Genomic DNA, 25,000 nt, shown 5'->3' with positions numbered 1-25,000 from the left:
TAATATCATAATCCGTTGAGGATTGGAGAGAGTCCCATATTGGCTAATTTAGGGAATGGTCGTGAGTTTATAAGTACGGAATAAATTTCATTGGTACAAGGCCTTTTGGGGAAACCCAAAGTAAAGTCGAGAGGTTATGCTCAAAATGGACAATATCATACTATTGTGGAGGTCAGTGATTCCTAACATGGTACCAGAGTCATCCTCTTAAATTAGCTATGTCAATGGAGAATAAAGGGTGTACTTTGTTCGAGGGCTCTAGAGAAAGAAGTCGAGCCTCAATTAAGGGGAGGCTGTTCGAGGACTACATAGACCTCAGGGGGAGGCTCTATAGTGTACTTTGTTCGAAGATTGTCCACTCAAAGTGAACAATATCATATCATTGTGGAAGTCCGAGTTAAGTGATTTCTAGCATAATCATCGTTTTTTGTCCGTGGGTTTCTTTCAAATTCTTGATGGAACTTACTTCCACTGCTGCTGAAACAGGGGACGGTTTTGCTTGCTTTGGGGACGTGCAAGACTCTGCCACCGCCGCCGCCACCGCCGCCTCAGGAGCTGATTCTAAGTTGGATGAACCACTTATCTGCAAGTAAATGAAAAATTAAAGGATTTAAAGAAGAAAAAAGATGGGTTTTGTTAAAGTTTTGATTTTGATCATCATATTATTGCCTTGCTTCCTGTGTTGTCATCTTCAGAAATGGTCTTCTCTTCAACGTTGGATAATGACCTCCTCCTGCATTTTCCTTCACCATTTTGAACCATCTGTGATAATTTCATCATTTTAGTTTTTGATTCTGTAAAAAACACGACCATGGAAGATGGGATGTTTTGAAGTAACCTTAATGATTTCTGGGTCGTTCCATGGTCCCTTGTCGGATCTCATACAGCCACCCTTGTCGGCGCAGGTGCAAGAACCTCCCAAGAACTCTGGAAGTTCACTGATTTTCACAAACAAAAACACATTCAGAGACAAGAAATGGGTTTTCTTTGATTTCAAGAACGAAAAAGAAAGAACCCCACCTAGCATCGATGATCTCGAGCAATTTGCTCTGATACTTATTGCCAAGAACATTGATTTTAGCTGTCGTTTTTGGGTCAAGAAACGATTTCACAGTGTTCCATAGAAGCCTGAATCCAGATCCAGCGTTGATGATGAACATTCTGTTCAATGTCTTTAACCAGCACAAAACAAATCCCACACTGTCTCAGTTAGCAAATTAGGCCATAATGTTCCAAAAGTTTTGAACTTTTTCAAAAGGGTACCTCTGGATAGTTGTCACCATCAACCTTCTGCAGCCTCTGGATGAGTTCCCGGGCAGATTTGTTGAAGCTCTTGAGTCCCTGCACGAAAATTCCACCGTTATCGTTCAAGACAGTCGAGAAAACAAGAAACAGACACGTTACGAATATTGAGGATTATTGGGAGGAAGTCCCGCATTGGCTAATTAAGGGTTGATCATGAGTTTACAAGTACGGAATAGGAAGCTCAAAGCAAAGCCACGAGAGCTTAGGCTCAAAGTGGACAATATCATACCATTGTGGAGAGTCGTGATTCCTAACATGGTATCAAAGTCATGCTCTTAAGTTAGCTCGGTTAGTAGAATCCTCAAGTGTCAAACAAAGGGTGTGCTTTGTTCGAAAACTCCATAGGCTTCAGGGGAGGCTCTATAGTGTACTTTTCGAGGGGAGGATTGTTACCCTTTGTTCGAGGAATCCATAGGCCCCTTTGTTCGAGGAATCCATAGGCCTCAGAGGAGGCTTTATGGTGTACTTTCCGAGGGGAGGATGGTTGAGGATTGTTTGGAGTGAGTCCCACCGTTGGTACGAAGCCTTTTGGGGAAGCCCAAAGCAAAGCAACGAGAGCTTATGCTCAAAATGGACAATATCATATCATTGTGAAGAGTCGTAATTCCTAACAACGAAATTAGAGTTTTCAACGTACCACGCCTTGGACATCCAAGATGGTCGTGCTCTGATCAATATGCTTCTTAGCAGCAATAGAACAAGCTGGGAACTTCATAACAAAGGTCCTCTCGAACTCACGGACATGGTAATTCACGTATCTATCCATCGTCGTCACTTCCAAGAGCTTGGTCGAGTCGACCATGCCGAGCCTTTCGATGTACACGGGTCGTCCATCTTTGTCGACTCCATGATGTCCTTGTGGATAATACTTCAACACGTCGTCTATCTCCTTGAATTCAAAGTCCTCCATTATTGTGTCGGATCCGAACTCTTTGCGCCATTGGAGCATGTCCGACCACATTTGCTTTGACTTGTCGATGTCGAACTTTCTAGCTCGCAAGAACCTGAGCATCATGTGATGGTCGTCATGTTTTGAAGGGAGGAGCTCTTCTAGTATGAGAGCTTGGCGGAAGGCGTCTACTGCTTGTAATTCCTCTGCGTCGATGTCGTCTTCTATGGAAATTGACATCACTCTGCTGCTGTTTCTTCTGCTTTTCTTCTTCATTGAATGTCTGAACTTGTTTGAGGCGTTGATTGCTTTTTGCTTAAGAGATGCTAGCCTTGTCTTTCTCTCTTCCTCCGACATCTCGACTTCGTTGGCTCCTACGACAAGAAAAGCATCGACATGTTAGAACAATGGCTCCTCAAGGTTAAAACACATCCATTAGGGAGAGATTTCTACATTGGGAATGTTTCGTTTCACTCTCTAACCGATGTGGGATCTCACAATCCACCCCTTTGGAGGTTGGGGTTTCCCTTCAAAGTTCCGATGTAGGATCTCACAGTCCACTCCCTTGAAGGCCCAGCTTTCCCCTTCAGGTTTTCCTCAAGGTTTTAAAACGCATCCACTAAAGAGAGGTTTCCAGGTCAGGAGCATCCACTAGAGAGAGGTTGGTTTCCACGTCAAGAATGTTTCGTTCCCCTCTCCAACCAATGTGGGACCTCACAATTCACCCCATTGGAGACCCAACGTCCTCGCTAGCTTTATTGGGTTTTTCCTTTCAGATTTTCCCTCAAGGTTTTAAAACAATGACACTTGTTAGGCCTTCCCTTCAAGGTTTTAAAATGCATTCACTGAAGAGAGGTTTCCACACCCTTGAGGAATGTTTCGTTCCCCTCTACCACCGATGTGAGATTTCACAATCCACCCCTTTAGGGGTAGCGTCCTCGCTGATACATACCCTGATATCGGGGTCTGATACTACTTGTAATAGCTCAAGCCCACCAATAGTAGATATTGTCTTTTCCCTTTCGAGCTTCCCCTCAAGGTGAGACATGTACTAGAGATAGGTTCCCACCCTCTTACCAGGGATGTTTTGTTTCCCTCTCCAACCAACCTAAGATCTCACATCTTCCTTCATTACTCGGTCATTTAGGAGATAGAAACACACATACCTTTACCCGGTCGGTCGAGAGGATCGGACGACATGTTGTCACACATAGCTTGCTATCCTAAGGGAGGTAGCTATGAGTGGAGACAAGGATCAAAAGGGTGAGAGAATCCAGCAGGCGTAAATGTGTATACAACTCCAAAAAACAGAGCCCTCTCTCTTTGTGCCTACAACTTCCATGTTAAACACATTAAACCCACATTAGAAATCCCAGAATGACAGCAAACAAGACACACACAGTGCACAAAAACAAGAAAGACCTTCAAAACTCCAAGAAAACAGGACAAGAAAACAAACAAAATGGTGCAGAAGATCTTGTCCCCTTCTTCTTTTCTCGCTCTGTCTCCGAAGAAGAAGAAGAAGAAGAAGAAAGGTTAGAGGAAATACCTTTTGACAAGATGGCATTTGGGTGAGAGAGGTCGATATGAAGAACAAATGTTTACTCAAAATAGGCCTCCAAATGGGACACCTAACACATTGACAAAGTCTCCCAAGAAAAACATAGAAAAGTTTCCATTTTTACATCTTCCAATGCCGAAACCCAAGCCACTCCGCCCATTATTGTTTTTTTAGCTGTCACCTAGAATAGAGGATCCTAAGCTGTCACAATGTATTGTCGGTTATTTAGTTCATATCCTCGTGTATTTGGTTATAACCCCTTTTAGTTTATCTTCCCTTTATAAACAGTGATGTTACGGATCAGTATTGTTATGTCTGTATAAAAATTTATCTAGCATTGTTTTGAGGTGTGGAGTTATTGTCATTTTGCATTTGCCTAAACGTAATTGGAAGGAACTTTGTAAGAGAGATTTTGTAGCGTAAGAAGGTAAGATATAGACTTAGAGATCAGTTCATCTTTCATTTTGATACATGAATCGTTGATTTATGTATAAACAGTGATCTTGTGAATCAGTATTGTTATGTCTATATAAAGATTTGTCTAGCATTGTTTTGAAGTGTGGAGTCATTGTCATTTTGTATTTACCTAAACGCAATTGGAAGGAACTTTGTAAAAGAGATTTTATAGCGTGAGAACGTGAAATATAGACTTGTAAACACTTTGATTATAGTGATTGCCTGTCATCAGTGGATGTAGGGGAATTTCTTATCTCCGAACCACGTAAAGTTTTGTGTCTCTTTGTGGGTAGGTGTGAGTGCGATTGATCTTGCTTCGACTTCCGCTACAACAATGGATATCAAAGCATTTTTTCTTACCGAACGCTTTTTTTTAGAAAGGTTGACCTAAATAAAGTCAATTGGTTTGAATGTGATCATGGAGCTCCACATATTGAGCCATGAGCTGTGAATCCATAAAGAAAGAGAAAAAAGATGGAAATTTTGTATTAAACAATTGAAAATAAGAAGTACCCTTTATTCTTAAGAGTATTATTGTTTAGAAAAATGGTTTCTTTTATAAGATTGTGGAAGGCAACAACACTTAATATTCATGATTAGTTTATGACAACCATCCCATGATTGTTGAATGTCATGTTCTTTTGGACATTTTTGTTATTTTCTCCCCTAAATTAATAAAAATATTTATAAAGTTTATATTTATCTAAATAATATCTATTAATTTTTAAAAATTTCAATAATCTAATTAAACCTTTTTTAAAAAAGGAAAATTATTTAAAAAATATATTTGAATTTTAACCTCTATCGTTAATAATACTATGTTTAAAAAACACCCATCAAATTTGAAAAACAACATTAACACAGTTTATTTTTATAAAAAAAGTTTTAAATTTCTTTTACTGTCATTTCATAGATTATTTCTACCTTATAAAATTAGTTTTTAAAGTTTATGAGTATTTTTTAAACTCATGTATTTTATAATTAAAAAAAAAAAGAAATTAAGGTATTTTTTAAATTAAAAAAAACTTAAAGAATATTAATGGAATTTGTAGAAATTAATAATATTTTTAAATTTTCAAGTTTAACCATATTTTACCAATTTGAATATATATATATATATATATATATATATATATATATATAATTTAAATGTATTTTTTATATATATATTTTTTAAATTAAGGGTATTAAAGTTTATTCTTAAGATAAAGGATGAATAATATTTTATTAATTTAGTCAAATACTTTTATCACTCAATTAAATAAATAAATAAATCCTCAAAAATTTTGCATTGCTCTTGAAAGTATCATTTAATTTTGACAATATACAAAAATAAATTAAAAAAAAATACTTAACATTAATTTTAAAATTAGTTTGTTTCCAAGCTAAAAAACTAGTGGACGTCTCTAGTAAACCAAAGACAATGCTCCTCCCGTCTCCTTTATACAAAAAGAAATTTGAAGACTCACCATTAAAAAAAATCGACCTTTATCCACGAATCGAAGTATTGATCCAATTCAATAAAATTATGTTTCGCGATTTTGTACTTTTTCTTGAATATTTAAAAGATTAAATTCCTTTAAGAAAAAGGTTTTTGATCAATAAAATCGGGGATACCTTAAATATTAAAGAATTAATAGAATGAATCATACTAAATTGTATCTGCTACAATGTAATTAGTGTATATAAATTAAAAATTTGTCGAAAATGAAAATAAATCGCAATAATAAGTAATAAAAAGATCCGATCAGAAAAAAAATTATAAAAATTACAAATTTTTTTAATTCTATTTAAATGGAGTACTGAAAGGAATAATAATACCCGGATTCTATATATATTTTTCTTAATCATATAAATTAAATAATAAATCTTGTTCCATTTTTTAAAAAATATTTTGTATTTTCAAATAAAATAAATAATTTTAGAGTGAATAAAGTGTAAATATAATGATAAATAACGTAGATAAAATAAAATAAAAAAAGTACCATATTTTTATTTATTTATAAAATATATATTTTTAGGACAGAATTATTAGTACACTTAATTTTCAAAAATAAAATTAATATGTATAGGTTGGAGGGGTGTACATTCAATTCGACCACCCGAACCAATCCAATCTGAACTGTAAAGATTGGGTTGGATTAGCATTTTGATTAAGGTTGGGTTCATTTTTTTTTTTTTTACACTGAATCGGTTGAAAATAAATAAAGATAATGGGTCAGAAATGGCCGATATAGCTCAGTAGAGTAGAGGGCTCAAAATCTCCGTGTTAACGGTTCAAATCTGCTATGAAAATAAATAGAGATAATGTGTTAAAAATGGGCAGTATAGCTGAGTTAATAGAGCAGAGGACTTAAAATTTTGTGTTACCGATTCAAATCTGCTATGAAAATAAATAAAGATAATGTGTCAAAAATGGCTGGTATAGATTAGTTAGCAGAGCAGAGGACTTAAAATCTTCGTGTTACTGGTTCAAATCTGTTATGAAAATAAATAAAGATAATGTGTCAGAAATGGCCGGTATAAATCAGTTAGGAGAGCAGAGGACTTAAAATCTTAGTGTTGCTTGTTCAAATCTGCTATGAGAATAAATAAAGATAATGGGTCAAAATGGCCGGTACAGCTCAGTTAATAGAGCCCTTTCTACTTTATCTTTTATTTACTTTTTGAGGGTCAAAATGGCCCGTACAGCTCAGTTAGTAGAGCCCCGTACAGCAGACGACTCAAAATTATCTACACTTTCTAGATTTTTTTTACTTTTGTCTCTACAGATTTTTTTGGTTAATAAAATTTATTAAAATAAAAAATAAAAAATAAAAATATTAACCGTATATACAAGCTGACAAAATAATTTATTATTATTTTCTTGAAAATCCTCATAAACCTAACATTGAGTGTTTACAGACACTCTCAACTGCGAATTTGAGAGAGTTTTAGCTATGGCGGCGCCAAATCTCTACTCTCCTTCACCCTCACTACCCAGAACCCTGAAACACTCCCTTAACTCAATCCCCACTGCCCGTGTTCCGATTCGACTTCACAAATCTTTCAAAAATCTCTCCCTGAAAGCTGTTCTTTCACAAAACCCTTCTAAAACTCAGCCTGAAACAGCCCAATTTCAGCATTGTTTCTCCAAATCCTCTGATGGGTTTCTTTACTGCGAGGGGATTAAGGTTCAGGAAGTCATGGAATCGGTTGATAAACGCCCTTTTTACCTCTACAGCAAGCCCCAGATAACTAGAAATGTTGAGGCTTACAAAGAGGCTTTGGAAGGGCTGAATTCGATCATTGGTTATGCGATTAAGGCCAATAATAATTTGAAAGTTTTGGAGCATTTGAGGAAGTTGGGTTGTGGGGCTGTGCTTGTTAGTGGAAATGAGCTTCGGTTGGCTCTTCATGCCGGTTTTGATCCCACCAGGTGAAACTTCCCTAGTCCTTTATTACTGCATTTGAGATTATAAGAGCTATTTGTTATGAGGAATTAACTGGATGTGGGTTTCATGATGAATTTCCCATTGAGAATTGTTGGGATGTAGTCACACATTGGCTAATCTAGGGAATGATCGTGAGTTTATAAGTAAGGAATACATCTCCATTGGTATGAGGCATTTTGGGGAAACCCAAAAGGAAAACCACGAGAGTTTCTGCTCAAAGTGGACAACATCATACCATTGTGGAGAGTTGTGATTCTTAACATGGTATTAGAGTCATGCCCTAAACTTAGCCATGTCAATAAAGTCCTCAAATGTCGAACAAAAAATTGTGAGCCTCGAAGGTGTAGTCAAAAGTGACTAAAGTGTCGAGCAAAATGTGTACTTTGTTCGGAGCCTCAATTAAGGGGAGGCTGTTTGAGAGCTCTATAGGCCTCAGGGGAGGCTCTATAGTGTACTTTGTTCGAGGAGGGATTGTTTAAGATTGATGGGAGGGAGTCCCACATTCCCTAATTTAGGAAACGATCGTTGGTTTATTAGTAAGGAATACATCTCCGTTGGTATGAGGCCTTTTGGGGAAACCCAAAAGCAAAGCCATGAGAGCTTATGCTTAAAGTGAACAATATCATACCATTGTTGAGAGTTGTGATTCCTAACATTTCCAAGCCGGACTTTCTTCGGTCATTGCATATTCAATTGTTTGTGTACTTTTTTCACTTAAAAAATCAGTTTCGGCCCCATTGTTTTCCATTTTCTCGAACTGATTTTACCTTTAACGATCGGTTTACAGATGTATTTTTAATGGGAACGGTAAGCTTTTGGAGGATTTGGTTCTAGCTGCGGAACAAGGTGTTTTTGTGAATGTGGATAGTGAGTTTGACTTGGAAAATATTGTGGCTGCTGCAAGAATTTCTGGAAAGAAAGTTAATGTTTTACTTCGTATTAATCCGGATGTGGACCCTCAGGTAAGGGCTTATAACTATTTATTATGGATGTGTGTTGCTGCTTTTATTCTTCAACCGTTCATATCGTGTGAAAAGTTCGGTATGAAATGAGTCATCTTGTAATACAAAAGTTTTATGGAAGGAGTAAGTTAGTTAAATAAATGTTAGCAATCATCTTTCAATAACAAAAAAACCCGATAGGGTGGGATTGCTGTTATAGAGTGTAACTCGTACTTCGTTTCTAATGAGGTATTCACGCAGATGATAGGATAGCCCAAACCCACCGTTAGTAGATATTATCCGTTTTGGTCCGTTACATATAGTTGTCAGTCTCACAGGTTTAAAACGTGTCTACTAGGGGAGGTTTCCTCACTCTTTTAAGGAATGTTCGTTTCCCTCTCCAACCAATGTAGGATCTCCACATCCTGTGACTTCCACGAAACTCACCTTTTGTACTTATACTCCATCAATTTCAGTGCTACCTCAATCCCCCAACTCAATAAATTTTCCCCTGCTATGCTTGAACTATCGTACAGGAAAATTGGTCTCGCTACTTAGTCACTTGTCTCCTTTCTCGTCTTGTAAGAGTCGTACAACAGGGAGGCCTAGTGTTGTCAAGTTGAACCTTCTAACTCAACATTACTATTTGGTTCATCAAAAGCTTATTTGATAGATTCCTTGTGATTCACTCTAGGTTCAAGTGCAAGAAAGTTGGTTAAAACACCATAGTTTTTGCATAAGAAAAGGTCTAATATGAGTATTTCAGTTTATAATGCAGGAAAGGAGCAAGAATACCTATTGCTGAAGTTCACTTTAAACCATAAAATTTGTATCTTATCATTGATTACAGTCAATATTTCCTCAAACAATTATCGTGTTACCATGAAGGTGTGCCGTGTCGTTCTAACCGTTCCCTAACTGAGATAAAAAAGGAATGCCTCCTTATCCTCCCTTCCCCTTAGTAGTATCCGATGTTTTCTTAATCGATTCTTTTATCATTGTTGTTAACAAATTGACTACTCACTGTATGCATTACTCAATGATAGCATTCCTCCGTTTGCCCAAGCCCACCGCTAGTAGATATTGTACTTTTTGGCCTTTTCGTTCGGGCTTCCTCTCAAGGTTTTTAAAACGCGTTTGCTAGGGAGAGGTTTCCACACCCTTATAAAGAATGCTTCGTTCTCCTCTCCAACCGACGTGGGATCTCACAAAATCCATCTACAGTTTACTTTGTACTCTGTAGTTAGCACCCAAACGTCAATATTTTGAAAATAATGCGTTCTAACCTTGAAAAGAAAAACTATTTCACATCTAGTTGCAACCGAAAAGCATATATAAAGCTACCTATTTTTTCCATTTATGTTTATAATTTGTGGTAAGTTAATTGTTATCATTCCATAATTTGATGGCTGTGTACAATGTTTACATAGGTACATCCTTACGTTGCCACTGGTAACAAAAACTCGAAATTCGGTATTAGAAATGAAAAGTTGCAATGGTTTCTTGATGCTGTCAAGGCACATCCCGACGAGCTTAAGCTTGTCGGGGCCCATTGCCATCTTGGCTCAACCATCACCAAGGTAAGCTTTCAACTATTACATCTTCCTCAATCTTTCATTATGAAATAGTTGTATTGAACTTGTATAAGCTGTGGCTATAACTTTTTAACATCTGTACTGATAATTGTATTAGTTCATGAACTGTTCGTGGTTGCTCTTAATTTATCTTGTCATTTTCTTGGATTACTGATATCATTTGTTTTTATGGTAGGTGGACATATTCAGAGATGCTGCAGAACTAATGGTCAACTACATTGACCAGATCAGAGATCAAGGTTTTGAAGTCAACTACCTAAACATTGGAGGTGGACTTGGGATAGATTATTATCATGCTGGTGCCGTTCTTCCTACTCCGAGAGATCTAATTAATACGGTCCGTCTTTAAAAAACTTTAAATATAGTTTTTCTATTACCGTGTTTAACCCGATCTAATTATTGTCGTGGATTGAACGCTGATAGAGATTTAGTAATATATTGGTCATGTGAAAACTATTTAGTGTTGGAATAACTTTTGACCCATCTGGCAACTTGGTATCCTTAGTAGTTTAGGACTCGAGTTCTAATTGCTTGATGCAAGAGATGAAGCTATAGTTCATATTGTTGAGGATTATTGGGAGAGGAGTCCCATGTCGGCTAATTAAGAGGTTGTTCATGGGTTTATAAGTAAGGAATACATCTCTATTGGTATGAGGCCTTTAGGGAAACCAAAAGTAAAGCCACGAGAGCTTATGCATGCTCAAGATGGGCAATATCATACCATTGCGGAGAGTTGTGATTTCTAACATGGTAGTAGAGCCATCCCCTTAACTTAACCATGTCAATAGAATTCTCAAATGTCGAACAAAGAAGTTGTGAGCTTCGAAAGTGTTGTAAAAAGTGACTCAAGTGTCGAACAAAGGGTGGACTTGTTCGAGGGCTCTAGAGAAGGAGTCGAGTCTCGATTAAGAGGAGGCTGTTCGAGGGCTCCATAGGCCTCAAGGAGGCTCTATGGTGTACTTTGTTCGAAGGGATGATTGTTGAAGATCCTAATTAAGGGGTTGATCATGGGTTTATAAGTACAGAGTACATCACCATTGGTATGAGGCCTTTTAGGGAAATCAAAAAGCAAAGCCACGAGAGCTTATGCTCAAAGTAGACAATATCATACCATTGTAGAGAGTTGTGATTATGCAAGAAAAGCACTTCGGATTGTTGATTCATCACCAGAGATGGCTTAGAACTACTACACATATTACCATGTCTATCCTTGTGCTTTGCGTGGCATGGTTTCGATATTGATGTTTCATGTACACTTTTCTACGAGCTATTCTTTTATTCTTGCCTGTCGAGAATTATACTATGATTTGTAAACATTCTCAAATGTGGCTGCTAATGCAGGTTCGGGAGCTGGTCCTTTCACGAGATCTTAATCTAATCATTGAACCCGGGAGATCACTTATCGCCAATACTTGCTGTTTGGTTAATCGAGTTATGGGGGTAAAAACTAACGGGACGAAAAACTTCATTGTCATCGATGGAAGCATGGCTGAACTTATCCGTCCTAGTCTTTATGATGCATATCAAGTAAGTATTCCACTAGAATGATTGTATATTGTTGTTATACATACTAATCATGCTTGGAGATGAACAAACTCTTTGTTACGACCGCGTCTTAGTTTTCCGATATGCTCTTCGTTCTATGATTAGTATGACACTCTTTCTAAGAGTACTTATTTGGGCCTCTTGGCTGTCAAATACACCATTTAGTACTTATACGTGGCGATAATTAGATCGACTCGGTGTTTGATGCAGCACATAGAGTTGGTTGCCCCAGCATCGCCTGGTGCCGAGATCTCAACTTTCGATGTGGTTGGTCCTGTCTGTGAGTCTGCAGATTTCTTAGGGAAGCAAAGGGAACTCCCAACTCCAACCAAGGTAGTATCTTATCCTGCTAGGGACCGGTCACGAGTCGTGGCCATGATGATACTTCTGTAATATCCGAAGAAAATATAAGAACGTGGTCTATAACGACGGGTAAATTTTCTTTGCAGGGGGCTGGCTTGGTTGTCCATGATGCTGGTGCGTACTGCATGAGTATGGCATCGACTTACAATCTCAAGATGCGCCCTCCCGAGTACTGGGTATGTCGCTTCTGCCTCGTTAACATGCCACTTTAGGAAATCTAAGCTAAGCTAAGCCAAGTTCATTTTGATTGCTCTGATCTTAAATGAAGTTATAAAAACTTGATTCTTTGAATTTAGGTTGAAGAAGATGGATCAGTGTCCAAAATCAGGCATGGTGAGTCGTTCGACGACCACCTCCGGTTCTTCGAAAATCTTTGATCGGAGATCCAAGTCCTTTCCCATTGTCGGATATATCGCGTTTATGACATGTATGTTTGCTTTTTCCAATTGATCAAACATGCTGTTAGCCAATGTTGACTTTTAGAAAGACAGTTCTTGAACTTGTGTAACCTTAAAAAGCAAATAAAACATGTTCTTGTTTCTTATCCTACGTTGTATGTGCATAGAAGAATGGTAGGATCGCTGTCTCATTGAGCTAAAAGATAGCAGACAGCAAATATGGAGTGGAAGCTGGATCCTTGAGCTGAGTTGGTGATACTATTATTATGAATCTGCTGAGTTGATTGTCATTTTAGTCCTCGAGATTTCATAACGGTTTCGTTTGGTTCCCAACGGATAGTATAACGATAGGGACGATCCAATTCACGTGCAAAATGGGTATACCAACTCAGCTTGTCTTTAAAAGCTTAAGAACAAAATTTACATACAGTCCAGTAGGAGTCTTACACTCAACTTTGAAATCCTATGAATTAACCACCGAAAAAAATGTGCACATTGTTGATATTGACCGTAACTATTCATTCATTCAAGTATTTTATCATTATATACTTGTGATCATTTTCATTAAGATGAGGTATCAGTTGATTCAATTACTCTTTATTTACTCGGGTTTCACATTAAGTGTGAGATGATCAATTCATATTACTCTTTATTTACTCGGGTTTCACATCAATTGAACCTTACTCGGGTTTCTCATCAAACTCATAAATAAAAATATCCTTACACGTACTCTGTCTTTAACATCCGTAAACTTTTGAAAAAATATTCTTAAAAATACTTTTATCGTTAGTTTTGGATTGTAACAGTTTTGAACTAAACAAAATTACCGTCAATAAATCGTCTATTGACACTTATAAGTTATCTCTAAACTTTTTATTAATGGAATTTTTGAAACAAATTATAAAGTTCGAGAATATTTTTATTAATTTAATCTCGAGAACATTTTTCAAAAATAGTTAAAAAAAAAAGTGATATTTCCATTAGAGAAAGAAAGAAGTGGATTCAATCTCTAAAGTCTAACCGAGAAAAATTTTCAAATTCCTTTCAAGAACTTTTGTTGAAAACAGATGAAGAGAGAATAGAAAGAAAGTAGAGCCACACTTCGATCTCGAATATATCCATTTCGGATCATAGACGGCGGCAGCCCGCAGGAAACGCGTCTTTGGATTATCCTCCGTTTACTTCTTCACCACTTTTCCACATAACCCTCTTCCATTGGAGCCCAAAAAGTTCAAAATACCAAAAAACATCGAAACGGGATAAAGAAAATAACCGGTTTTTCATCCTAAAAACACCCCACCTGCTGGATTTCCCTCTCCTCCTCCCTTTTCACCATTGCTCTACCCGTTTCAGAAATACCCATTTCGTAAAACCCCCCAAAATCCAAAGAACACAGCGCCCTAAACCTAACCCTCTTCCAATCGAAGGTCAGCCTAAGTTTATCTTAGGCTTTTTCGAGTTGAATATTCTTAGCCCGCGTTTAATCTCGGTGGGTTGCGCCTAATTCTCCCTTTTTCCCCTGATTTTGCTATGTCATTTTGGGATTGAATTGTTAGGGACTGAGTTTTGGGTTCTGTTATTGATTTTGCTTTCTGGATTGGAGCTTAAATGCTCTTTCTGTTATTGGGTGATCGTCCAATGTTCTTATTATTCTTCATACTTTTTGTTGATTGAATTTGCATTTGACCTGTGAGTAGTTTATTGCATGTGCCCTTTTGTTCTTTTTCTTTTTCATGCGTTGTTGGTTTGATTCTGTCTCTTTATGAAATTATCCCTTATCTCTATTGCCAAGCGAATGTGAGCGGTAAGGATTGTGTTTTTTAAATGATCTTGCCTGCAATTTGTTAGGTTGGGAAGAATCTGGAGGTAAAGTGAAGGAAAAAGATAAACAATTGTTTACATCTTTATCCTTGTTCTTTTGTTCTTTGATTTTGATGTTTTTAATTGATTCTGTTCATGTAAAACTATGGATTTGGAAGTCGGTTTCGTTTTTAAGTGGATTTCATTTGTTTGGAAGAATAATTAAGTGAATATGGAATTATGTACTGTTCCTTTGAACCAAAAGATCGATCAATTAGAAAAGTAAGCCATAGACGGAATGAAAGTTTAGCTTAATCCTCCTTTGAATGATGTGATATCCCACATTGGTTGAGGAGGAGAACGAAACACCCTTTATAAGGGTGTGGTAACCTTTTCCTAGTAAACGCGTTTTAAAGCCTTGAGGGGAAGCCCGAAAGGGAAAGCCCAAAGAGGACAATATTTGTAGTGGTGGGCCTGGGCCGTTACAAATGGTATCAGAGCTAGACACCGGGCGATGTGCCAGGGAGGAGGCTGTTCCCTGAAGGGGGTAGACACGAGGCGGTGTGCCAGTAAGGACGCTGGGCCTCGAAGGGGGTGGATTTAGTGGGGGTCCCACATCGATTTGAGAAGGGAACGAGTGTCAGCGAGGACGCTAGGCCCTGAAGGGGGGTGGATTGTGATATCCCACGTTGGTTGGGGAGGAGAACGAAACACCCTTTATAAGGGTGTGGAAACCTTTCCCTAGCAATCGTATTTTAAAGCCTTGAGGGGAAGTTCGAAAGGGAAAACCCAAAGAGGACAATATCTGCTAGTCGTGGGCCTAGGCCGTTACAAACGGTGAACTATTTCTTTTTTTTTTTATTATTGTGAAGCAACAATTTCATTGGTTTTACAAATCTTGTTCTGTGCCCCTAGGCATCTGTCTATGGAGAGTTATAATCTTCATCTATATTAAGCAGAAGTTTTTCAAGTTCATGATGAGTTCAAGATTGTTTTGTGAAATGGAAGTGTTTGTTCATTCAATAAAAGAGTTTTGAATGCTTTAATCCTTTGGATCATGTTCTATATGATTTATATCCGAAATTTTCTGGTTGTCTTAAATTTCAGGTTCTACCGCACTTCCGTGGAAGCTGGGCGTGCGGGGAAAAATCATTGAAGTCACCGTTATTTAGGTTCGGTCAAGTTTTTAGCTCTAATATGGCTGCTGATCCTCTGACAAGCTCGAATGGAAATGCCAATGTCAATGCACCACCTAATCCGCGAAGGACTTATCAAGTCGTTGTAGCTGCTACTGAAAACATGGGTATTGGTAAGGATGGGAAACTACCATGGAGGTTGCCTTCTGATCTCAAATTTTTTAAGAACATAACCGCGACAACATCAGATCATGGGAAAAGGAATGCGATTCTAATGGGTCGTAAAACATGGGAGAGTATTCCGGCTGAGTATCGACCTCTACCTGGTCGTCTCAATGTTGTTCTGACTCGCTCTGGAAGTTTCGACATTGCCACCGTCGAAAATGTTATAATATGTGGTAGTATGACGTCTGCTTTGGAATTATTAGCAGCTTCACCTTATTGTTTGTCAATAGAGAAAGTGTTTGTCATAGGTGGTGGTGAGATATTAAGGTGTGCACTTGTTTTCGAGACCTTCGTTAGTGTACTATTTTTTGTTTCGGCGCACTGATTGTGTTTTTAATGCAGGGAAGCTCTGAACGCCCCCGAGTGTGATGCGGTCCACGTTACTGAAATCGAGACAAACGTTGAATGTGACACCTTCATACCAGCTATCGACAAGTCTATGTTTCAGCCATGGTACTCGTCCTTTCCCGTGGTGGAAAATAACTTACGATATTCATTCACTAGTTATGTTCGTGTGAGGAGCTCAACCGAACCACCCATTGATCAGAACAATGGTCTGGTCTCTCACAACAAACCAGATTCTTTTAACTTCGAAGCTAAGAACTTCTCTTTCCTACCCAAGGAGATTTTCGAGAGGCACGAGGAATACTTGTACCTAAAACTTGTTCAAGAAATCATCTCAGACGGTACTTCCAAGGATGATAGAACGGGAACGGGTACTTTATCAAAATTTGGTTGCCAGGTAACGTTATCTTTCTTATTATTTGACATATTTATCTTTTATACAAGTTGCTCTATTTCGAATGCTACACGTTCATCTCTTGTTCGCGGTATCTGTACAGATGCGGTACAACTTGCGCAGAACTTTTCCGCTGCTTACAACTAAGGCATGTGCTCGTTTCGTATTTTGGTTTCCTTTGTAGCTGTGGCATGAAAGAAAAACTCCTTTTTTTACTCGTCTTGTTTCCGTTTTTAAATTTCTTAAATCGGGTGCATCGTATATGGTAATGGTTTAGTCATTGACATATATTCGTACCACGTGATCCTTCAGAAAGTCTTTTGGCGAGGGGTTGTTGAAGAACTTCTTTGGTTCATCAGTGGTTCAACCAATGCAAAGGTAAGGCGCTATGCTATCACTAGCACTTAAAGCTTTACTTCACTAGTTTGTGGTTGTGATTGTACAACCCCGCACCCCGCACGTTGAGTTAGAATTTCTTGGTTTAGGAATTAGGAACTAAGCGATTAAGTGTTTTGCTTTCTTGGTTTAGTGGTTGTGGTGTTTCGGTTCATAGCTTGGGGCCTTGTATGATTTGTGTTTCGGTTCACAGTCTCCCTAGTTTTCCTCTGTGAAATCCTACGTCGGTTGGGGAGGAGAACGAAACATTCTTTATAAGGGTGTGGAAACCTCTTGCTAGTACATGCGTTTTAAAAACCTTGAGGGGAAGCCTGGAAGGGAAAGCCCAAAGATGACGATATCTGCTAGCGGTGGGCTTGGGCTTGAGCTGTTCTCAACGTAGGGCTAGACCTACTCCATTGTGGTTTATCTTGCATTGGCATCTTGTTTTGGCCTACCAGTGAGGCCTTATTTTCGACATTATCAACAGGTTCTTCAGGAGAAAGGCATTCATATATGGGATGGCAACGCGTCGAGAGATTACCTCGATAGGCAATTACTTATACCTTCGAAATTTGATTCTTTTTAATATGAAACTAGAGAAGTTTGAGTTTTTTTGTATATAATTTGAGCTATAATTCTGTTTTTTTTTTGGGTAATCTTAGTATTGGTTTAAGAGAAAGGGAGGAAGGCGACTTGGGACCCGTATACGGGTTTCAGTGGCGACACTTTGGTGCTAGGTTCGTCGATAACTTCGATGATCTCTTAAGTTTGTTTTTATTTTATTGCGGATTCGAGCTTTAATGCTTTCGACGCTTCTTCTACAGGTATACTGACATGCATGCTGACTACACTGGTCAAGGATTTGATCAGTTGCTAGACGTTATTAACAAGATAAAAAATAATCCCGATGATCGGAGGATCGTTCTTTCTGCGTGGAATCCATCTGATCTCAAACTGATGGCACTCCCGCCTTGCCACATGTTCGCTCAGGTTGGACTCAAGGGCATGATGTTCCGTGTCTTTAACTTGTTTCGTTAATGTTGTTTATTGATCGCCTTTTGCAGTTTTATGTAGCGAACGGGGAGTTATCGTGTCAAATGTATCAGCGCTCTGCTGATATGGGCCTTGGTGTTCCATTTAATATTGCGTCGTATGCTCTTCTGACGTGCATGATTGCTCATGTTTGTGGTATGCTACTCTATATTGATCAGTAGTTTGTTTTCTACTATTGTGAGATCCCACATCGATTGGAGAGGGGAACGAATCATTCTTTATAAGGGTGTAGAAACCTCTCCGTAATAAACACGTTTTAAAACCGTGAGGCTGACGACGATACGTAATGGGTCAAAGTGGACAATATCTGTTAGTAGTAGGCTTGGGTTGTTACAAATGGTATCAGAACTAGACACCGGGCAGTGTGCCAGCGAGGTCGCTGGGCTCCCAAGGGGGTGGATAGTGAGATCCCACATCGGTTGGAGACGGGAACGAAGCATTGTTTATAAGGGTGTGGAAACCTCTCCCTAACAAACGCGTTTTAAAACCGTGAGGCTGATGGCAATACGTAACTAGACAACCGGACGATTATACACATCTATATGGCTCTTTAAACATTCCGAACCTACATTTATACTTTTAGTTACATAAAAAAGTTTATTCTTCCTACGTGCAGATCTTGCTTACGGAGACTTCATACATGTGATCGGAGACGCTCATGTTTACCGTACTCACGTGCGGCCATTGCAGGAACAGCTTCAGAAACTCCCGAAACCGTTCCCTGTAAGTCGGAAAACTATAATTACATGGTTCTTCCATGCTCGCGTTCACTAACTTGCTGTTTTTAATACTACACCGGCCTTACCTTATTATAGGTTTTGAAGATAAACCCCGAGAAGAAGGATATCGATTCGTTCGTGGCAGCTGATTTCGAGCTAACAGGTTATGACCCTCATGAGAAGATAGCAATGAAAATGGCAGTATAGAACATGATCTAGCTGCCCCAGCAGACAAAGGAGACTAAGTTCCTTCTACCACATATTCTCCAAATTTTGAGGTTAGTACACTATGATTACCATGAAAAATGTCGGTTTTTAGTTGTTTTGAAATTGATCGTACCAGGTCGAAGAGCTGGTGTATGAAAGCGTTCGTGTTATTCCATGGTACTGAAGCGTTTTGCGCGATATTTCAGGTACGAGCACCAGAAGCTTTGGTTGATATGATCTGCAAATAAAAAGTGTTAATTGGACATACTTTAATACTTTGTCATATGTAGTGAGAATCCTTTAGTCCCTATGGTTGGTTCTAAAGTGATTTAGTTCGGTTTTGTATTTGCTATAGATTTGTTCTCGTTGAAAAAATGGAACGGTTTCACACACGAATACACGGTCGGTACTATTATAATACCATGCTACGTACAAATATAATACAATCTCGATCGATCTTTCTTGGAGTTTATTTGGTTTTGAAATGATGGTGAATTTGATGGATTTTGTTGTGTATACGTTGTTGTTGTTACCTGAAAAGATAGCCGAACCCGCCTTTGTTTCTCGGTCTCTGCTTGATTGAACATATTTGCATATTCCATGTTAGAGAAACAATGAAGTTAGGAGACTTGAACGACCAATCTCGACGTTAGACCAAATATTTTAGAGTTTACGTCAAAGTCGAGGGATTTGAGTCTATATCTTTTGAATAATCGTTTGGAAACGAAATGTAGTATCGAAGTTCATATGGTGGCGATGTTGCCGTGGAGATTAGGAAAGGTGTAACGGGCTAAGCCCACTGTTAGTAGATATTGTCCTCTTTGGGTTTTTCCTTGCGGACTTCCCCTTAAGGTTTTTAAAACGCGTTTGCTAGGGAGAGGTTTCCACACCCTTATAAAGAATGTTTCGCTCCCCTCTCCAACTGATGTGGGATCTCACAGACCACCCTCCTTTGGGGCCCAACGTCCTCGTTGGTACACTGTCTGGTGTCTGGCTCTCATACTATTTGTAACGGCTCAAGCTCACCACTAGTAGATATTGTCTTCTTTGGGCTTTCTCTTTTGGACTTTCCCTCAAGTTTTTTAAAACGCGTCTATTAGGGAGAAGTTTCTACACCCTTATAAATAATGCTTCGTTCCCTTCTCCAATCGATGTGGGATCTCACAAACCACCCTCCTTCGAGGCCCAACGTCCTCGCTAGCCGTTCGGTGTCTGGCTCTAATACCATTTGTAATAGCCCAAGTCCACTACTTGTAGATATTGTCCTCTTTGGGATTCCTTTCAAGGTTTTTAAAACGCGTTTGTTATAGAGAGGTTTTCACACCCTTATAAAGAATGTTTTGTTCCCCTCTCCAACTGATGTGGGATCTCACAATCCACTCCGTTCGGGGCCTAGTGTCCTCGTTCGCACTCGTTACTCTCTCCAATCGATGTGAGATCTCACAAAAGAATCTCGAGTTTGTTTTACGATGAAAAGATTGAATTTTAATAGATCATGACAGTATAGTCACTCTACCTACCTGTGTCTTGGAAATGGTAGGCGAATTGTGTGATGAGCTAAAAGGTGCGGCATCTATAAGCCCTTTCTTATTCGAGGTTCTTTGTTTGCTGATAGGAATTGAATTGGATGCCTCTGTTCCATGGACTGGTTGGTTGCCTTTGTATTGAATATTCTTCACCTTCTTCTCTTTGTCCAATTAACAGCTCTTTTGAATACATTCCCTTTCCATTATTACCATTATCTTTCACATTCAATGAAAATAGAAAGCCCCTCTTCTAAGCTCTTATCCAAATAAAATCTCATTCCTTAGATTTTCAATTCTACTCGTGATACCAATTAGGTCATAATGTCGTTTTCTATTGAGTTAGAGGAAAGTTGAAACGCTTTTATGATACTTGGTTGCATGTTCAATTGATTTAGACGTGTACTATTGACTAAGAGGTCTAGAAGGAGTTTGAAATCTCTTGATTCTCTGTATTGTTAAGCTCAAAAAGGTCTTTTTGGTGGACAGTGTTTATGGGTTGGGTCAGATTAGGACACTAAAAAGGTCTTTTTAGCTAACGGTGTTCATCGGTTGGGTTGGGTCGGGTCAAGTTAGGTCATTTTAGGCTTGACTCAATTGTTCAGGTTGTAAATTTGGACAAATTGAATTGGGTGGATCGAGTTCTTCGAGTCACTTAATCTTTGGCCGTAGGTCGAGATCTTAATTTTTGATATTTTTCCCAATTTGCCCCTATGGATTTTCTTGAACAATGGCATGTGTGGTCTCATGGATGTGTACCAATTATATTCTCTTTGCATTACAAATTTTATTGGGAGGATTCTCAAATCTCAATAGAATTTGATTCAAATCCATTTGGTGGATTATGATACAATGTTTATATATGTCACACATTCTTTAATTTATGAATATTAATTTAGTTTCCTAAGTATAAAAGAGATGCTCTAGCACACATTATCAATAATAACGTATAACAACTGTTGTATTTTATAAGAACTCTTTGTCATACTGTTTTATTTTATAAGAACTCTTTGTCAAGTTGATCTGTCTGATATAAAACATATACCATCAACCAAGAGATTAGAGGTTTGAATACCTCATTTTACGTATTGTTGAATTCATTGATAGCGAATTTGTATTATAGGACGAAATTCATATCTATAACTCAGATCTATAGATATATTGACAATAATTTTAATAAAAATGACGGATATCATGCATAATATCCTAAACTTTTTTTTTTTACTAAACTTTCTTTATTAAAATTATGTTATATTATGGATTGTTTAGGAAAAATATTAGACTAATTCCATATAAACACTTTTTTTTTTTGGATAATATTCAATATTATTCGACTTTTTATAAATATTTTAAGAGGTAATAGGTCTCAATTTTTGTCCAAATATTTTAATAAATTTTAACTAAAAAAATTAAAAAGGAATGATTTAGGGCTCTATCTAAACAACCAGAACACTTTTGGATGGATGAGTGGTAGATTTCATTCAAATATATATAAACAACAAGAACACTTTTAGATGGATGAGTGGTAGATTTCATTCAAATATGTAAAAATAAAATTAAAATGGAGAATTCTCTCTTTAGAAGTAAGATTCAACTCGTAACGGTAATCACTTGCAGGATTTACGAGATGCGGAAGAATTGATTTACTTGTGGCTAATACCTAAAATACACAGAATTCTTCCTCCCTTCTCAACCTCTGCTGCCGCGCTATGAACGCCTCCACCGTCTGTCGAAACTCTTCGTTGCTCATCCGATCTTCCGGACTCGGCCTATTTCTTGTTTCTTCACTCAATCGGACGATTTTCTTACACTTTTCCGTCTCCGATCGGCGAAGTTCACGATGCGGATTTTCTCGCTGTACGACGCCTATTTTCTCCGATTCACTCCTCTGATAATGTTTGATTTCGCCGATTTTTTTTATTGCGATTGAGGTATCGCTGTTGCCGTTGCCGCGGCTGTCATCGATCTGTTTAACGCGATACTCGATCTCGGCGCGGCGAGTTTTCTGATTCTTCTCACTGTTTTGAACGAACTCCTCGTAAAGATCGGCAACCGAATTCTTCTTGCTCGGATCCTTAGCAGAGAACTGTCCAGATTTGGCAAACAAAGTGATTACAATAGCGTTTCCGATCAGAAACACAAAGCGAGGACTGATCAATGTCACCGACAAGCACCGGAAGTACTCGCCAGAGTTCTTGAAGGCGCTCGGCAGATTGCTAGAAAATCTCGTGATCACAACGAGAATCAAGCACAATTCGATGAATCGAAACAGATTAGCGATTTTCCTGACCTGTCGATACTTGAGAATCGCGTTCATCTTCGCTGCTCTTACATCGTAGAAATTGACAGATTCCATTTCCAGAAAGAAACAAAATCAATTCAGCAAAAACCACAGCAAAATTTTCAAAAACGATCTCGTAAAAATCAAATCAATGTCACAAGTAAACAAACTCCTCCTCCGTCAAATTCTTCGATCCAACCGTAACGATCATCTCCAGGAAACAGAACGATGCTGCAAAGAAATTGGTGAATGGAAGCATGGAAACAGAGAGAAAAATCAACAACAAAAAAAAAGAGTAATCTCAACTTTTTTCCTTTCCTTTTGCCAAATGAGAAAGTTAGCTTTATTGCTTTGAATGCTTTAGTCGGACTGGTATTTATAGTCGAAATTTTAAAACATTTTATTTTTATTTTTCTCTATAATTCATATATTCCATTTACTTTATTTGCAATTTGAAGGCTTTTGTCCAGAAGACCATTTAAAAATTATTAGTTGAAAATTATATATGAGATAAAATATGTCCATAGCCTTAAAGTTAGGTAACAAAGTCCTTGGAAATTATTTTTTGAGAAATGAAAAACAACATGATATTAAAATAATAATTTTTTTTTTACTTTATTTTTCTATTCCAAAAGTACTTATTTTTTAAAACAATAAAGGTAAAAATAGAATATTATTCATCATTTAATATTTAATTCGTATTCTATTATTGTGTTTTCGACCAGAAGTTTACAGGTTGGGTTGGTAAAATCATTTGGTGGCTAAGTTGGTGACCCGTGTTAGACAAACACAACTCTCCACAATAGTATAATATTGTCCCTCATACTTTGCTTTGGGCTTCCCAGAAGGTATCATACCAATGGAAAGAGTATTGGTTGATTATAAACTCATGATCATTCTTTAAATTAGTCAATGTGGGACCATTTTCAACATGGCTAGACTCCTTTTTCTTTTGGAGTCCTCGACATTTGAGGATTTACCAATCTATTGGCATGACTACGATACCATGTTAGACGAACACGACTCTCCACAATGATATGATATTGTCCATTATACTTTGCTTTGGGCTTCCCCAAAAGATCTCATATCAATGGAGAGTATTTTTTTTATTATAAACACGTGATAATTCCCTAAATTAGTCGATGTGGGACTTTCATCATCCAACAACCCGAACACTCGAATAGAGTTTACAATTGTTCATAAACGTTAAATGTGCTTAATCTTCATAATTATCTTCAAAGTAAGTAGGACAGAATTGAGTTGTAACTCTATTTAAAAGGGTCGTATCAAATTATATATATATCATAAGATTCCCGCCTCTAATTTTTTAGAAAATAATTAATGACTTGATAATTAAAAAATAGATTTTTAAAAAAATCCACTTTTTATTTATAATTTTTATACACTTATTAGAAATAAATAATAAAAAAACACACGTAGAATTTGAATATTTTGATGCCAATTTATAATTTTTTTTAAAATATTATTTAAAAGTAATTTATTTAATTGCTGAGTAGACAGACAGATATTGGTGGGAAGTGCCAAGTGGACAACTGAATGGAGGTGCCACGTCGACTTTCTTACTCACTAAGAAAATACCACGTGGCACCTTTTAAATTTTTTTCAATCAATCCTTTGGAAATTTCTTTTTTCCATTTTTTTAATTACTTTTATGTCCCGTCAGTCCCTCCACAATACGGCCACAACTCTGTCTCCATCAATCGTGGATGCCACGTGTCAGCTTATTACCACTCCATTATTTCCCCCTCATCCAAAAATTATAATATCTTGCTCTTATTTAATTATAGTTCAATTCGTTAAAATATATTATATTTAATTAAAAAAAATATTCGTTAGATTACCTTACAAAAAAAAAAAAAATTTAGACTAACTTAAAATTTTGAGTTAGTTGGGTTGGTGACTCAAAAAAATTGAATAGAGTTTACGATCCAACCCAACTCTCAATTTTCAGGTTGGGTTGTCGGGTTATTTTTTAATCATTAAAGAAAATTATATTTATCCACGATACATATTACGTTAATAATTAAATCTTACAAAATTCAAATATCGAACATTTACAAATTATATTAGATTACTATCATCACTTACAAATATTTTCTACAATTAACGGGGTATAGAGGTTGGTGGGTTGATCTGACTAAGAAAATGTCAACCCACGAACTGAATTTTTTGTTTTTCAAAAGTTCAACCTAACCGAAACTGAAAAAAGATTGAATCCAACGCAACCTTTATGATTGGGTTGGGTGATTCGAGTTAGTCGGATTATTAGGTCATAATAATTGTTTTTTAATTATTATTATTATTATTATCTTAAGTTGGAATAAAATAAAGAAGCAAAAATCTTGTCTAATGCAAGAAATATGGGTTAAAGTAATTATTTTAATATATATATATATATATATATATATATATATATATATATATATATATA

At 37.3% G+C, this 25,000-nt stretch overlaps 4 protein-coding genes across 12 annotated transcripts in view; 2 read left to right on the top strand and 2 right to left on the bottom strand.

The window, feature by feature from the left end:
• Window positions 1-3,833, bottom strand: part of LOC111448314 (phosphatidylinositol/phosphatidylcholine transfer protein SFH3-like) — a 5,003-nt gene extending 1,170 nt beyond the window's left edge. For 2 of the 8 annotated variants that reach the window (XM_023087816.1, XM_023087822.1), the window contains exons 1-7: window positions 3,361-3,609; window positions 1,943-2,568; window positions 1,264-1,341; window positions 1,021-1,172; window positions 839-938; window positions 670-762; window positions 467-583 (exon numbers count right to left, since the gene is read on the bottom strand). In XM_023087816.1, the coding sequence (XP_022943584.1) occupies window positions 467-583; window positions 670-762; window positions 839-938; window positions 1,021-1,172; window positions 1,264-1,341; window positions 1,943-2,568; window positions 3,361-3,406 (1,212 nt within the window). In that variant the 5' untranslated portion in view covers window positions 3,407-3,609. The other 6 variants (XM_023087821.1, XM_023087823.1, XM_023087817.1 and 3 more) reach the window with 5 other exon arrangements.
• A 3,250-nt stretch (window positions 3,834-7,083) lies between these two features.
• On the top strand, window positions 7,084-12,635 carry LOC111448315 (diaminopimelate decarboxylase 2, chloroplastic-like). The gene is made up of 8 exons (XM_023087824.1): window positions 7,084-7,629; window positions 8,433-8,607; window positions 10,017-10,166; window positions 10,357-10,518; window positions 11,523-11,708; window positions 11,937-12,059; window positions 12,176-12,265; window positions 12,386-12,635. Exons 1-8 carry the CDS (start codon window positions 7,151-7,153, stop codon window positions 12,464-12,466), a joined length of 1,446 nt encoding a protein of 481 aa, XP_022943592.1. The 5' UTR covers window positions 7,084-7,150; the 3' UTR covers window positions 12,467-12,635.
• A 976-nt stretch (window positions 12,636-13,611) lies between these two features.
• On the top strand, window positions 13,612-19,216 carry LOC111448895 (bifunctional dihydrofolate reductase-thymidylate synthase-like). 2 transcript variants are annotated; one of them, XM_023088676.1, is made up of 12 exons: window positions 13,612-13,976; window positions 15,395-15,915; window positions 15,991-16,390; window positions 16,491-16,535; window positions 16,700-16,765; window positions 17,253-17,314; window positions 17,428-17,502; window positions 17,590-17,755; window positions 17,830-17,953; window positions 18,435-18,541; window positions 18,634-18,815; window positions 18,951-19,216. In XM_023088676.1, the coding sequence occupies exons 2-11, from the start codon at window positions 15,485-15,487 to the stop codon at window positions 18,742-18,744; spliced, it is 1,587 nt and encodes a 528-aa protein (XP_022944444.1). In that variant the 5' UTR covers window positions 13,612-13,976; window positions 15,395-15,484; the 3' UTR covers window positions 18,745-18,815; window positions 18,951-19,216. The 2 variants fall into 2 exon arrangements, with proteins under 2 accessions (XP_022944444.1, XP_022944443.1); XM_023088675.1 differs by having other exon boundaries at window positions 13,846-13,976; window positions 18,881-19,216.
• A 2,459-nt stretch (window positions 19,217-21,675) lies between these two features.
• On the bottom strand, window positions 21,676-22,899 carry LOC111448669. The gene is made up of 2 exons (XM_023088352.1): window positions 22,558-22,899; window positions 21,676-22,353 (listed from the first exon to the last, which is right to left on the bottom strand). The coding sequence occupies exons 1-2, from the start codon at window positions 22,621-22,623 to the stop codon at window positions 21,928-21,930; spliced, it is 492 nt and encodes a 163-aa protein (XP_022944120.1). The 5' UTR covers window positions 22,624-22,899; the 3' UTR covers window positions 21,676-21,927.
• Window positions 22,900-25,000: the final 2,101 nt, after the last annotated feature.

The sequence above is a fragment of the Cucurbita moschata genome, unplaced genomic scaffold (genome assembly GCF_002738365.1).
Source record: "Cucurbita moschata cultivar Rifu unplaced genomic scaffold, Cmos_1.0 Cmo_Scf00010, whole genome shotgun sequence".
Classification (NCBI taxonomy): domain Eukaryota; kingdom Viridiplantae; phylum Streptophyta; class Magnoliopsida; order Cucurbitales; family Cucurbitaceae; genus Cucurbita; species Cucurbita moschata.
Note: the sequence above shows the minus strand (reverse complement) of the source record. Positions and strands in the feature narration are given on the sequence as shown.